Source organism: Carettochelys insculpta, chromosome 1, assembly GCF_033958435.1.
Source record: "Carettochelys insculpta isolate YL-2023 chromosome 1, ASM3395843v1, whole genome shotgun sequence".
In the NCBI taxonomy this organism is placed as follows: domain Eukaryota; kingdom Metazoa; phylum Chordata; order Testudines; family Carettochelyidae; genus Carettochelys; species Carettochelys insculpta.
The window spans coordinates 357,219,957-357,236,087 of record NC_134137.1 but is presented as its reverse complement, the minus strand read 5'-3'; the positions used below and the strand labels follow the sequence as shown (position 1 = coordinate 357,236,087).

Genomic DNA, 16,131 nt, shown 5'->3' with positions numbered 1-16,131 from the left:
TTAATCAGATATCCACTAAATCATGGGTGAGGCCAAGTTTGCTGTGGTCCCATAAAGTTTGCTTACAACAACCAGACCTGGCTGTCAGAATTTTGTGCTGTTATTTTGCTCTACTTCACCTCTAAATGTCTTCTCAGATCCCAGCAAGTAGTGGAAGTGTTGGTAATGGTGCTAGACAATATAGACCTCCTGTGGTTCGGCACTAGTCAGGTCCCAAGGATGCCAAGTTAGAGAGGTTTAACCCGTACTTACTAAAATCTCCACAAATTGGATAACTTTTAGTCACTGTACTAGCCAGGAGAAGGGATTGCTAGTGAGTAATGAATTATGAAGGTGATAGTAGGCACTGGAGAAAAACTGGTGAAACTAACCCCGTCTCTAGCCCTTCTTCACCCTAAAAACAAAATAAAACAAAACAAAACAAGCCTGGAATTGACTGGACATGTTTCAGCTATTTTATCCCTTTCCTACATTTTTGCTCGCTTTCCCAAGCTCTAGTCTCTGTATGCTACCTATTTAGATTGCGAGCTCTTCAGGGCATTGACAATGTCTCAAACAGGCCTGTGAATATCCAGAATGCTGCTGGCATAAGCCATCAAAAGGCTTCTCTCCATGGCACAGCAGTGAACACTACGGAGTTGTGATTTGTAAACATGCTGAGCATTACCTTGCCTGTATGGACCCTGTTGGCATACAAGAGAATCATGTTAATATCATGCTAGTTGAAACATGACTTTCTGCCCCACTTTCCTGCCTCTGGGAAAGAATAACTAATCAGAGCTTCTGGAGGCCAAGCTTGCTACCCTCCTTCTTCCCCAGAGTAAATAGAAGCTCTTCCCACAAGAGGACAGACCAAATTCTCTGACCTGGGTTGAACGGGAGGTGTTCAAAAATCAAAAGACAGCTGAAAAACTCATGATTTTGAGAAAAATCTCATGTTTTTGGGGTGGGGGGTCAACTGATCTTTGATCTCTTCAAGTCGGTAACACTGCAAAAAGTCACTTGAAAAGATACTTCGAAAGTGGTATATAAAATCTGTGAAAACAAAACATAATGTTTCAGAAAAAAGAGGAATCATGCAGCAGGTTGGGCATGTTATTTTATGGAGAACTCAAAGGCTATACTTTTTAGGCCTTTGACAGAAGCAGTGGGGCTCTACAAAACACAGAAACAGCTGCTGGAAGTTGATGTCCTTGAGACTCAGACTGGATTTGTCTCTGATGAGCCTGAAATAACAAGAATCAGAGAATATGGTCTGTGAGTCATGAACAGAATGTGTCTGCCCTGCTACTGTTAACCATTTTTACTTGGGGGGCCTGACTATGTAAACCTTCCTCACATTACTGACTCACTCCAGATTGCACCTGCTTCCTGACTCCTAGATTCTCAGATTGACTCCGACTCAACTTCAATCCTTGGCCTCCATCTGGACTTTGAGTACAATACTCATTTGGCTTATCTATGGTGGGGGCTCTCAAACACCATTGTACTGTGATGCACCTGTGACAACTCCCCCTCCATGCTGTATAGAAAATAGGTTATGAATATCAATATGCATAACTTAGAAATGCTGTGGGTGAGATGTAGCTTGTGACTTATCATTTTTAGTGTTATAACCTGCTGGATACGGCAATCCTACTTTTGGGTATGAATCATGTTGTAGTTGAAGTTATACATATTGTCTACATATTTATGTTCCAAATGGCTGTCTCTGTGAAGACCTCAGCAGTTGGTGTGGCTTGAGAGTATAGCTTGTGAGGGGATAGCAGTACTTAGCCAACAAAGAGCCTTTAATGGGTGACAATCCACATCTGAGGAACTTGACTGTAAAGATACAATCCATAGAACAGACAACAGCTGACTGCCTAGAAAGGACGTGGACAGATGACCTGCTCATGTGACAGTCTCCATTGGGTTAGCTTGCCTTCATTATATTCTGCCTTCATTATATTTAGCAGTACAGTAGTACCTCGAGTTATGCAAGTGTTGTGTTCCCATGAACCCTCGTTCAACTTAAAGTTCCTGTAAGTCGGGGAGGGGCTTTTTCCCCCTGGCAGAACACACATTCTGCAGCTGGGGAAACAGCAGGAGCACCTGGAGCTCCTTTTGAAAGGTAAGTCCTGGGGTTGGGGAGCGTTAAGCCTAGTGGTGGCTTTGAACTGAGGCAGAGGGGTTAAGCCTGGGTTGGGTTAGGGCTGCAAAGGGGCGGGAGAGTGGGGTTGAGCTGTAGCTGTGCACAGGGAAGGCGGTTGAACCGGGGTTGGAGGAGTTGAGATAGAGCCATGCACGGGGATGGTGAGCCGGAGCTACGCTTGTATGGTGAGCTGGGCCACAGGGGGTTTCAAATGAGGAGGAGGGGGAGAGCCAGTGTCGCGCATAGGGGAGATTGAACCGGGGCTAGAAGGTTGAATCGGGGCCGGGTGGGTATGAACTGGGTGGGGGTGGTGAGCTGGAGCTGTGCACAGGGGGGTTGAATCAGGGCGAGGATTGAGCCAGAGCCATGTGGAGGGGTGGTGAGCCAGAGCATGTGCAGGTGGCGAGCAGGGGTGGGGGAAATTGAACAACGGCCAGGGGGAGCGGGATTTTAAGTTGTGCTTAACTTGCATTAATGTGAGTTGAGTGCACCTTGAAATTGTGCATTTCAAGGGTTTACTGTAAAGAAAAAAGGTTGATGGCTACCTACCATATTAATAAGAACACTCTACCCTCAAATGTGGATGGGCAAAGGGAGATACATTGGAGGGTAGAAATAGGATCCAGAGTGACCTGGATAAATTGGAATATTGTGCCAAAAGAAATCTGATGCAGTTGAACAAGGAGAAGTGTAGATTCCTGCACTTGGGGTGGAAGAATCCCAAGCATTGTTACAGGCTGGAGACTGACTGGCTAGCAGCAGTACAGCAGAAAGAGACCTAGAGATTATAATGGATGAAAGGCTGGATTTGAGTAAACAGTGTGCCTTCATAGCCAAGAAGGCCAACAGTATATTGGGGTGCATTAGGAGGAGCACTTTGAGCAGATCTACAGGAGTTGATCCCCTCTATTCAGCACTAGTGAGGCCACATCTGGAGTATTGCATCCAGTTTTGGGACCCCAGTATAGAAAGGCTGTGAATGTGCTGGAGCAGGTTCAGTGGAGAGCAACGCAAATGATTAAGGGGCTGGAGCACATGATTGGATAGTAGGAAAAATTTCTTCACCTTGCAGGTGGTGAAACATTGGAATATGTTGCCTAGAGAAGTTGTGGAATCTCCATCCCTAGAGCTATTTAAGTCCCAGCTTGACATATTCATGGCTAAGATGACTAGTTGGGGTTGATCCTGCTTGAAGCAGGGGGCTGGACTCAATGACCTCTTGAGGTCCCTTCCAGCCATGTGATTCTATGATTCTATGGAAAGAACCCAAAGCCTGTATCCTGGAAGCAAAGAGGTTTATCAGTTCTCATAAGATCTGAGGTCTATGAACTTTGGAACATATTAATAGACCAGTGGAAAACCTTTAGATTAGGAGAACTGAAAATAGAGCACGTAAGGGGAATTTCTTACTGCAGGACCATGAGTCCAGTGACAAAATTACTTGGCAATGAATCTGATAATAACAGGAGTGCCATGACAACAAAATGATGTATATGATAATAAATTGAGATGATTCATATACTAACCTACGGGAGAAGAACACTCCAACATTACTTAAGTGAGGAAATACAAATAAGGAAAAGGGGAGAACCCCCTGTTCAGTATGTATCAGACATAGCAATATCAGCATAACATAAAAGTTGCATCACAGCCTGTGGGCAGTAGGTGGGAGAGAGAGAGAGAGATGTAGCCAGAATGACAGCCATTGGTGATGGGTGTAAAAGTGGTGGTGATGAGGAAGATGATGGCTAATATTTCAGGTTGTTGTGCAAGGGATGGGCTGCCAACTCTAATAATTTAAATAATACTGGGCCTCATCTTGGGCCAAGAACTCATTAGCCCTCAACTGATAACTGGGAATTCTTAAGTAATCAATATAATTAATGCATAATATGTAGATTAGACTCACCATCTGCTGAAGGTCTTCACAGAAACCAATGAGAGAAAAGGGATTAAATTTGCTCTCAGAGCAGAAGAGGAGGTACAAACCAACTCAGATCAACAAGAGACTCAGAGTGACAATGCGAGTGAGCTGTGGAAGATGCTCATGCTCTCTTACCTGAAGATTCTCTACAGAGAGCCATGCAGACCCAGAAAATGGAGTTTGCTAGGGCTTTCTGCTGTTGAGAATGGACTAAGGTTTAGCCTAAGTACTTCTTAAGTTGTGTTCCATTTGACTAGTAAAACCTACTGTACTGAAACCACTGCTTGAGTGTTCTTATTAATACTTGGTGAGGTGTATTAGTCCCTGAAGAAAGGACCACTCTCCACCAGGAGTGCTAAAGCCCAGAAGTTCAGTCTCAGAAGTGGGTAAGGCCATGTGCTTGAAGGAAAAGTGAGATTGCTTGGGATCCAGCACATCAGAGGGGTTCCTGTAAGGGACAGGTCCAAAGCTGGGGTGTAGCACTAATCCTGTGGGTCTGTGATAGGTAGTGCTACTGGATACAAGGCTGCCTTCCTATCATTGCTACCAGATGATTTGTGGTGACCCATGGGAGGTTGAGAGAGAGAGGAAGAATCCTTAAGGAGGAGAACCAATAGTGTGTATATATGGTAAATAGTCCACAGAAACCTCCGAGCTCTGCCATGTGATGGAAAGCTTGTTTGCCCTTGTATGTCTAAGTCTTTATTTTCTTACGTTTGTTGCTGTTGTTGCTTTGTAATCTAGGTTAAAGAAAATGTTGGCAGAAAATCCAATAAAATCTTTGTCTTCACAGACTTTCATGCAATGAGTTACGAACACAGGGATAAGAAAGTCTTTTTTCCTCTTCTCTTGTAGAATCGAGTGAACATGAAGAGAAGAATACAGGTGCCTCAGGTGAGATTTCTTCCCAGCCTTATCCTGCACCAGTATACAGTCAGCCTGAAGAAGCAAAGGAGAATATGGATGTAACAAAGCAAACAAAACCTGAAGAGAATGATGAGTTGGGACCATTGCCTGATAATTGGGAAATGGCTTACACAGAAAAAGGGGAAGTCTACTTTATTGAGTGAGTCTTGGATATTTTCTCTCTCTTTCTATTGAAAATAGTATGTCTAACTGTGTAGGAAAAAGTGCTTTGTACAGGTTGAATATCTCTCATCTGGCACACTTTTGTCCAGTAACATCCAAGGTCTTGCATGATTTTAGTTATCCGGATATCCACTTATCATGAGTGTGGCCAAGTTTTCCCTAGTCCCATAAAGTTTCTTGACAGGCACCTATCCTAGCTCTCAGTGTTTTGTTCTATTATTTAGCTGTATTTTACCTCTACATATCTTCTAAGAACCCAGTAAGCAGTGGTAGTGTTGGTAGTGCTTCTAGAAAATATTGACTTCCCATGGTTCAGGAATTCTGTCGTTTGGCACCAGTCAGGTCCCAAGAATGCCAGATCAGAGAAGTTCAACTTGTACTGAAATGTTCTATAATGCATAATCCAAGATCCTGTAGTATGAATCAGCAGAGAAATCATGCACGTCATGCAAGTGATGGAATTTAGTACCCGGTGCCAGGAATTTGTAACCTTTTCCAGATTACGGCTAATGTTCATAAACAACATTTGCTTTCAAGGGAGGTAGCTAAGAAACACAGTGCTCTTCTGGCAATAGTTAAAGGTGGAAAACACTAATCTATGTTTAAGAAAAGCACAACTCAGTTGTATGCCTCGGCTTCCATAAAAGGCCACCCTTTCATGCTCATATACATTGTAATGCAATTGCTAGAATCTTACTTCTTTGTCCTATAATGTTTTATTTCTAAAAGAGGATTCAGTTTTCAGAAGAAAATATAGAAAATATTATGGATACAATCTAAATACATACATGAAATAATATTTAAAAATAAGGCTCCTGAATGACTCAGGAACAGATAATAAGATGTGGAATATTTTTTTCTCCAGGTCAGTGGATCAAATCCATTTGCTGTCCATAGATCAAAAGTAAATGTCATAATCAAAAGTAAACATTTTCTGTTCGCTGTTCAGTGACCATTAAGAAATGAACTGGTAGGCTAAGTCTGGGCTTTTTTCAGGAAAAAACGCAGAGCTTCCACATGCAAAATGTGCTTTGTTGACAGTTTGTCAGCAAAACCTGGCACATCTGCTGGCAGCTTTATACCTCTCCCTGTTCAGGTATAATACCTTTCTCGACAGTGTTCTGTTGACAAAATAGTTATGTGGATGCTCCGGAGCCCTTTTGTCAACAGACAGGTCTTCCGGTTCACCGGGCAGCCCTGTTTGCAAAGCTTCCAGTTAGCAGTTCTGTCAAGATGGGGCTGGGCTTTTATGAGTAGGTGCGATCTGTCAGAAGTTTTGCTGGGAAACCGTCAACAGAGGCTTCTTGTGTAGACGTAGCCATAGACTTTAAACAACTATTGTGGCTGTCACTAAATGACATCCACACTATGACAGCTAACTGAATTGATATGAAGACGCAGCTATTTTTTTTCACCCCCGGTGCAGTCTTGTGATGCTCCCCAGAGGTGCTTAAGGTTGTGAGGTGCCTTGTCATTACCTGCCCTTCACACTTCTTCTGTGTTAGTCAGCCAAAGGCACCATTTCAGAAGGGCTACATGGTTTTTCCTCAAACTACAATACCCACCTAAGGAAGTGAGGAAACAGATTGATAGAGCCAGACGGGTACCCAGAAGCCACCTGCTACAAGACAGGCCTCGCAAGGAAAACAAGAGAACACCACTGACCATCACATACAGCCCCCACCTAAGGCCTCTCCAGTGCATCATCAGTGATCTGCAACCCATCCTGAACAATGATCCTTCACTCTCACAGACCTTGGGAGGCAGGCCTGTCCTTGCCTACAGACAGCCTGCCAACCTTAAATAAATCCTCACCAGCCACTACAAATCACAAACCGGTCACTCTAGGTCTGAAAGCAACCCCTGTAACGGTCCTCGCTGCCAACTCTGTTCACATATCTACACCAGTGACATCATCACAGAACCAAACATCAACTATACCATCGGGGCTCCTTTACTTGCACATCTACTAATATAATATATGCCATCATGTACCAGCAAAGCCCCACTGCAATTTACATTGGCCAAATGGGACAGTCTCTCTGTAAAAGAATAAATGGACATAAATCAGACATCAGGAACAGTAATGTACAGAAGCCTGTGGGAGAGCATTTCAATCTCCCTGGACACTCAGTGGCAGATTTAAGGGTGACAGTTCTGAAACAAAAAAATTTCAGAAATCAAATGGAGAGAGAAATCTCTGAGCTGCAATTGATTTGCACATTTGGCTCCATTAACCATGGATTAAACAGAGACTGGGAGTGGCTCGCAGTTTACAAAGACAGTTTCTCTGCTTTGGGTGTTGATAGCTCCCCATTAGATGCTGACAATGGCTCACATCCCCCTGTCTGATCTGACTTGTTTTTTCCTCTTTTAATAAGTACTGTTGATATTGGGCCATTTCTACCTTGCTGAATAGACCTTGTCAACTCTGGCCCTCTCTCTTACTGGGACCCCACTCTTTAAATACCCCTCTGAAACCACCCTCCCCCCACTCATATATCTGATGAAGTGTGTCTTTACCCACGAAAGCTTATGTTCCAAAATATCTGTTCGTCTATAAGGTGCCACAAGACTTTTTGATGTTTTTTCCTAACTTCACATGAAAATGTGGCTTCCATTGCGTTGGCTTAATTTACATGTGACAGTGAGTTATACATCTTCTCTACTCTCTGGAGGAAAAAAAAGGCTTGTGAATTCTTCTTCTAGTTTAAAACTTATTTTTAGTAGTTACATGCAATTCCTTATATACCAACCATGCATACATCTCACATTGCTTATGATAACCTGTCTGATGTAAGCTTTTATTTGACACCTCTCATGATACTCTTTATAGATGTATTCTAGGACAGCAATATGTTACATGTAGAGAGATTGTCAGGCCTCATAAGAATTGCTGTTGCGGAACATTGAACCTGCTGTCAATTGGCAATGAAGGGTTCCTAAAGTCACAGTTCTTTCTGCATTAGTGCACTTTAGAGAGGAAAGACGGGAAGGAAGATTGAATTGCCATTTCTTATATTGTTTCCTGTGGGGAGAAAAAAGGTAAGTGATTGTAGACATCCATCCACTTCAGTGCATCAGAGTTAGAGATGTTTCCCTTAATGGTACCTATCAGGGCCCTGCAGGTTCTCTCTCCTACTTTGTGGTGCTGTTTGGTGGTATCTCTTCTTCAGTTCCTTCTTAACACTCATGATTGGTAATCAGAGCACATTGGCTTGCTTCTGCCAATATTCTCTTTCAGAGAATTTGTTTTTCTTCTTAATGTATAAAGTGAAGCGTTAGTTTCATTAACAGTTTTATCAAAATTCAGTGGAGTGTCAGCTCCCACTTCTTCTGGGTGCTGATGCCCAATGCTGGGGAATGACTTGGACTCTGGGTTTTAAATCTTCCATTGGCTGCAGAAAATCTATGCCAGTGGCTGACTGCAATTCTAGATGCCTGAAATGCTTTGGTGAGTGTTACTCACCAAACAAGAGGCAGAGCTGTGGGGAATTTAAGCCCCAGGCTAAGCAGAATAGGGAGAAGAGATTCTGTAACATTTCTGTGGAAGAAGGAAGCCCTGTATCCACCCATGTACTACTACAGTCAGAAGTGCCACTCTTGACATACCTGAGTTTTGGGCTTCATTCTCTTGCCCAGCAGTGAGAAAGAAGCATCAGCCTGGAGAGTCTGAAAACTCATCCTCTGAGAGGTCGAGACCTCCGATACTGTCAATGAACAAACAGGTTGGAAAGTGGGGAAAGTGTGTTATTAGAGAAGAAGCATAGACCATAGACTTGAACTTGGTCTTGTTGAAACTTACGAGACCACCATTTGACCCGTTAGCAATATACTACTTACTTTACCTTTTGTACAACATCTGAATCACTGTATATAGTATTCTTTAAAGATAAGATATACTTACTCCCTCATCTGAGATTCCCTTCTGTAGTAATAGCAAATTTCCTATGAGCCAATCAATTTGGCTTCCTGTATTTTATGCAAACCTATGCACAAATAGGAACTGCTGATACACACATTAAAAGTCACAAGAGCAGTAGAATTCTACATAGACTGCACCAAACTGTTTCAGTGAGACACCCACCTCTTCATAGCCATAGCAGACAGAATGAAAGGGCTTCCTGTATTTTTTGAAAGAACTCCATCTTGGATAACTTCCAGTATCTGTGTGTGTTATGATCTGCCACTCATTTCTCTGACAGACAAATTGACTGCTCACTCCACAAGATCCTCCACAACCTCCGTGGTCATTCCTCACATAGGTCCCTGTCCAAGATATTTGTAAAGTAGCAATGTGGTCATTGTTTCACATTTTTGCATCCCATGTCTGAGAACTTGGCCACTGGGAGCTACAGGAGGTGAGGAGGTGCCATGGTCAGTGTAAACAAAATGTCTTATGGCCCATCAGCAGATTACCATGATGAGCAGAATGCTGAAGGCTGCCAACTGCTGGACTAGCTTATTTGGGCTTTCATTTCCCACATCCAGGGACACACTCTGCAGAGCAATAATGCTCTCTGTGAACAGACAGAGAGAGATAGACTGAATCACCTCTCTCAAGAGATGATGTAGCTTTGGCAGTTCTGAATAACCATCATGATTCACCTCAAAGGTCCCACCTTTCAGATGTTCAGAATAGTGTGGCACAGTGGTCTCTCTGCTCAGAGACTAATTTTTGAAACCTGGGGTGCTCCTCCCATAGGCCTGTTTGCATCTCATCCCAACAGGAAGTGTCAGGTTTTTTGTTCAAGTGTAGATGACAGTAGAATAATACATTGACGCTTCGCAACACCCAATGGCAACAAATTCCAGAGTTTGTGCATTGTGTGAAGAAGTACTTCCTTACATCTCTTTTGAACTTATTATCTATTAATTTCATGTAACATTCTTGTGTTATGTGAAGGTGTAAATAACACTTCCCTATTCACTTTGTCCACATCATGCCTGATGTTAAACCCTGCTGTCATATCCACCCTCACTAATCTGTTTTTCCAGCTGAACAGTCCCAGTCTTTTCCATCTCTCGTCACGTAGAAGCTGCCTGATGTTCCTAATCATTTTCTTTGCCCTTCTCTGCACCTTTCCAATTCTAACATATATTTTGTCAAATGAAGGTGCCCATAACTATATGTGGCATTAAATGTGTGGGTGTACTGTGGATTTATATAGTGTCACTATAATATTTTCTGTTTTATTACCTATCCCTTTCCTGCTGGGTCCTAACATTGTGTTCGCTTTTTTGACTCCTGCTGCACTTCACAAGAAACAGAGGAAAAATCACTTTGTCCCCAAATGACAGCACCATTCAGAGAAGAAATGCTTTGCTTTGAGAGGGTTTACCAAGCAATATAATAAAACTTCACCTCATTATTACTATTATTGTTATTATTATTATTGCTGTATCTGTCTGTCTGTCTCTCCAGGCAAGATTCTGTCATGTTTCCCATCACCCCCAGCCCCCGTTTCTGCTGACGGCAGGGCCTCTCCTGGCCAGCACAGGGCCCAGCCCAAACCCCCAAAATGGAGTCTCCCCGCCACCAGCTCCAGTCTTCCCCCAGCCAGCCCAGGGCCTGGCTCAGTCCCCAATGGAGCTCATCCCCCAACCAGTGCAGGACCCAGCCTATACACTTTGTAAATGTATTACCGCAGGTTTCTGTCTAGGATTTTCTTCTAGCCCAACTTCCGCTTGCAAGCGGAGCCTGCAGTAGGGCTTTTAGTTATTATTATTACTACTACTATTACTACTACCACTACTATGGCCATTAAGATGGTTTAACACTCTTTTGAGATTCTTATTTTAGAGACAGTTTTGCAGTGATGTTTCCATAAAAATCATTAAAGTAAATAAAGCTTTATTCTTACACTTCGGTGTATGCTAATAATATGACTAACATTTTTGATAGCCTCAAGAGTATGCAAGTCTGAAAAGTGCAGAAATTGTTGAAACACAAGTGATCTTTGCTGAAAAGGGCAAGTATGCTTATTCAAGAAAAAATAATAAATATAGTAACTTACCCCGAGCAGGCAGAGCATATATTAGCTTTCCTGAGGAGTAGCTCAAACATACTTCTGAGTCGTTCCCCATGCACTTATGTAATCTTTGCACATTTTTGCATGCTTTCAGTTAAGCCACTGTATAATGTGAGCCATTTTTTAACTCTGTGCAAGAAAAAATATATGATTTATGTATGGATTTTTTTGTTACCAAAACACCAAGTTGCTATAATGATCAGAAGTACAGGAATGACTTCAGTTGAAAATAAGCATATATTTCACAAGAAATAAAGTGAGTGCTAATAACACTACTGTTTGTAAAGCAAAGCCTGTCCATAAATTTGTTTGATGGTGCAGCTTCCTTTCTTTATTGAAAATATGATAGTTTATGTAACAATTGTAGCAATCGCCATCTTTCACTTGCACCAGTCTGTTATATTCAGCAGAGTAATGAGAAGCACAGACAGGATAAAAAGAATGCAAAATATGCAAAGAATTAAGATTTTTTTTGAGTACCGTGTTAATATACAGAATTGCTCAGCTGCCAAAATGTAAGATTATTTGCTAGGCCCTGAACAAAATGTGATCTCTTTGATCATTTGGTTCTTCATATTGTTCAGACTTCATAGGGTTAAGCTTGGATGCTATGCTGTGGAGAGCTGTTAAATTGCCTCTTTGTTTATTAGTCAGTTTGGTTTATGTCATAAAAGAGACTGTTTACCTTAGTGAACAACAGAAACATAAAAAGGACAACAAAACCCTATTTTAATACCATCTCCCCAAAGATTGGTAAACATCATCTCATGATTATTAAATTAAAGATAAAAACAGACATTTTAAAATGTAAATCACTCTGGATGAAAAAATGTCATACAGTGCAGTTTGTGTTCCTGCTACATTTGAGGCTTTTGTGAATTGTTCATTTAAACTCCAAGGACTCCAAGCAGTAAGTGATCTCAGGTTCTCTGTCTTTCCCAGGTGTACCCAGGGGATTTAGATTTCAAAGGGAGGATATTTTCTTAAATTCTGCTCAAACTAGCCTAACTAAATTTTTAAGCAAGTTCATACATCAAAACGCTCACTGAAATGAATGAAGCCGACTTTAGAATGGAAGAGAAAGCAATTTGATAATAAGGACAACTATCTTTATGTTTTATTATTGTTAATCACTGATACAAAAAACATTGGAAGGCAGGGTCTCTGTCTCTTGGTCTAGCTAGACAAAACCTTTCAGACACAAACTTCTCAGGATTACTCAGATGATGCTTCTGTAGAGCCTAAATGAGTTGGTTGGTTTGTTTCCATTTTTGAAACAGGTGCATGACAGTGTGTTTGCCTAGGTGTGTTAACTTCTATAGTCTTAAAGATTAAAAACAGGAAGCACATACTCCCATGTGATGCTAACCAATATTTCTTATGAGAAGCAATTCACACAAAGTTATTGGTGCTCCCTTACAGCCTCCTTATTTTATATAGGTCAAGAAAGTCCTTATTAAGGAACTTCTCTTCACAGATAATGCAACTTTTGTCACTCATAATGAAGACACACTACAGTCACTGATGGATTCTCTGTCCAGAGCCTGCAAGTTGTTTTCCCTTAAGATAAATGAGAAGAAAACTGTTGCATTCACTCAAGGCATACCTCAGTGACCCAATGTCGTTCTGGATAACAGCCCATTAGATGTGGTTCAACAATTCTGTTACCTTCAAGGTACAGTCACCACAAACCTATCCATGGACGAAGAACGGAGCTTCAGAATCAGGAAGGCATCTACTATTTTTGGCAGATTTATGAAATGAGCATGGAACAATCCTAAACTGACAGCGAAAACAAACATATTAATCTACCAGGCATTTGTATTGAGTATCCTGCTGTATGATTCTGAGGTATGGACCACCTACTCGAACCAGGAGAAAAAACTGAACAGCTTCCATCTTCACTGCCTCCACAGAATTATGAGTATCAACTGGCAAGATAAAGTTTCAAATGCAGATGTCCTGTCAAGATCTGGCACACCCAGCCTCATAGCGATCCTCAACAGCAGAAGATGGTGATGGCTTGCTCATGTGAGAAGAATGGGTGATGAATGTCTTCCCAAAGAAATCCTCTTCAGTGGACTGTCACATGAGTTGAGAACAAGAGGAAGACCAAAGCTAAGAATTCATGGGTACATGCAAAAATGCCATGAAAAAATTCAACATCAATCCAAAATCCTGGGAATGTACATCCTCAGATCAAAATACCTGGCAACAACTGATATGACAGGGCACATCGTCCTTGGCTAGTGTATGTGCAAGCCATGCAAAAGAACTTTGTCTTAGAAAGAAAAGCTCTCAGACTCAAGAATTCGGAAATAACATGTGGTTATTATTATCAACCGTGCAAATCCAATATTGTGTGGATAAGCCATGTGAGATGCTGCACTTTAACACTGCCCGTAGATCTTCACTGCTGCTGGTAACCATTGTCTCTCGAGGTGAAAAGGGGTCATAGATGTTCAAACATAGTCATCTAAATGGGAGTCCAACCACTACATTTATTAGATTTAGAATATGTGTGAATAAGAACATACAATAACTAATATAGATTTTTAAATTGAACAGTACAACAGAAGTGTCCAGTTGTGCCTCTTTTCCCCCATTTTAGAGAGAGCTGATGAGTGTTACTTGTCTGAGTTTGTATGCATTAGTTACAATCAGAACATTTTTTCAATTTTTCTCTCTTTTAAAAAGCTTATATCCTGAAGCCTTAACCCCATCAACCTCCCACCTGAAGCGAGTGGTTAAAAGAAAAAACGAATCTTGCATGGTATTGTAAAGGTCACTAGGCACTGGCTCTCTTGGATCATTTGTAAACAATGCCCATTGGTGGTTTATGAAAATAAATGCACACTTTAAAGTCTCTATAAAGTACCAATTCAGCAAAGGATTTAATCTAAGTATTTTCTTAAAGTAAACACAGAAGTCTACCCTAGCAATGGACAAGATCAAGAAAGAGGCAGAAGGGACATCCATGCATGGGATAAGAACTAACAACTTGAGGTTTGCAGATGATATAGTTATCATTGAGGAAGATGAGGAGAAGCTAACAAGAACAGTGCAGGAAGCGAGGAAGCGACGTGGTAAAGACTGATTATGAACATCGATGAAACAAAAACAATAGTATTTGAAGATGAGGAGATAGGAAGGAAGACCAGTGCAGATGGGATTCAACTAGAGATTGTAGAGAAGTTCACGCATCTGGGGAGCAAGAGAATGTATGATCTAGACTGTAAGATGCAAATAGTGACTAGAATAGCAAAAGCAAGAGCCAGTTTGAAGGTGTTGGGTAAGATCTGGAAAAGCAAAGTCATTACCTTAGGAATGAAGCTGAGCATCTAGAAGACTTGTATATTGAGCAGCATGTTGTGTGGATGTGAGACGGAGTGAGAGATTCAAAGAGAAGAATATTGGTGTTTGAGAGGAGTTGTTATAGAAAGACCTTGGGAATAGGATGGATGCAGAAGGTCACCAATGAGGAATTATATAGGAAGATACAGCAGAAGGAGAACCTACTGTGAACGGTTATACAACACAAGTTACAGCTGTTCAGGAATATTTGAAGAATGAACAATGAACAAAAAATGAAGACCCTGGTAATCGGCATAATGGACGGTGTGAATAGGAGAGGCAGACCCCGCAGAAAATGGGTAGGTGATGTAATAGATTGATGTGGAACTAGTCTACAGAAACTAAGCCACTCTACACTGGACAGAGAAAGACGGAAGGAAATAGAGAGAGAGACATCAGACACCATGATTGTTGTTGTTGATGATGATAAGTCTACCAGTACTCAGTAAATCTCTAACCATGCATTTTTAAATAAGAATGTGCTTGAGTGCTCTCCTGAATTGGGACCTGGAATACTGAGGGGATTCGTTTGATTCTGCCACCATGTCCTTTTCCAGTACTCATTTTAGTTTTAGTGTGTTTCTAAGATGAACATCAGGTGAGAGGGCTCCCTTGCCTATCACAGTCATCTTCTGGAGAGTTCTGAAACCTCAAGCCCTTCTGAGATTGACTACTAAGCTTTTTTTTTCCCTTGTACAATATTTACATGCCAAGTTTAATTGATGAGTTTCCTATCAATCACAGTGTCATCACAAGCCACGTCTGATCATGGGGCGATTTAATAACTCGTAGGAAAAAGTAGACAAGGCACCCTTGAGTTGCTCTGTCCAAAACGATTAGCTTATACCCAGTGATGGTCTGTCCTATTGGTGGTGAATTTACTAAAATTGAGAAAACATTTTTGTGGAAATTGTTTAAAAGATTTTCTGAGTCTATTCTAGTATTTTTCCTCTTCCTTTCATCCAATCACTATCATTTTTATGTGTACACTAACACACTTACACTCCTCAAACCTGACAACAGTCAGACTTCAAGTTCTGGGTCTTCACTTCCTCATTCACAACCCTTCTCTCTGGCCCCCATGTTGAAGATTTCTAGTTAAACCAGCCCACCAAGCTTGGAGTTTATATTATGAAATTTCATACCCAAAATATATTACTTGGTTCTCAAGTATCGGAGGGGTAGCCGTGTTAATCTGGATCTGTAACAGCAACGAAGGGTCCTGTGGCACCTTATAGACTAAAAGAAAAGTTTTGAGCATGAGCTTTCATGAGCACAGACTCACTTCATCAGATGCTGCAACTGATGCAGCAACATCTGATGAAGTGAGTCTGTGCTCATGAAAGCTCATGCTCAAAATTTCCTGTTAGTCTATAAGGTACCACAGGACCCTTCGTTGCTGTTACTTGGTTCTGTTTTTCTTGGAACCCGTTCTTCCACTTTCACACTTACAATCAGGAAGAAAAAAGATTCTGTAGCCTCTTCAAGGCAAGCAATGTTCTTTATTAGGTAATTGCTATTATTTATTTATTTATTTAATCTTTATCTTATTTATTTATCTTAATCTTTAAGATGCTACAGGACTCCTTGGATGTGGA

At 41.4% G+C, this 16,131-nt stretch overlaps 1 protein-coding gene across 8 annotated transcripts in view; it reads left to right on the top strand.

The window, feature by feature from the left end:
• MAGI2 (membrane associated guanylate kinase, WW and PDZ domain containing 2) overlaps positions 1-16,131 on the top strand; it is a 1,201,350-nt gene that overhangs the window by 792,750 nt on the left and 392,469 nt on the right. For all 8 annotated transcript variants that reach the window (XM_075017288.1, XM_075017279.1, XM_075017302.1 and 5 more), the window contains exon 5: positions 4,914-5,124. In XM_075017288.1, coding sequence (XP_074873389.1) covers positions 4,914-5,124 — 211 coding nt within the window. The remainder of the gene's footprint in view (positions 1-4,913; positions 5,125-16,131) is intronic.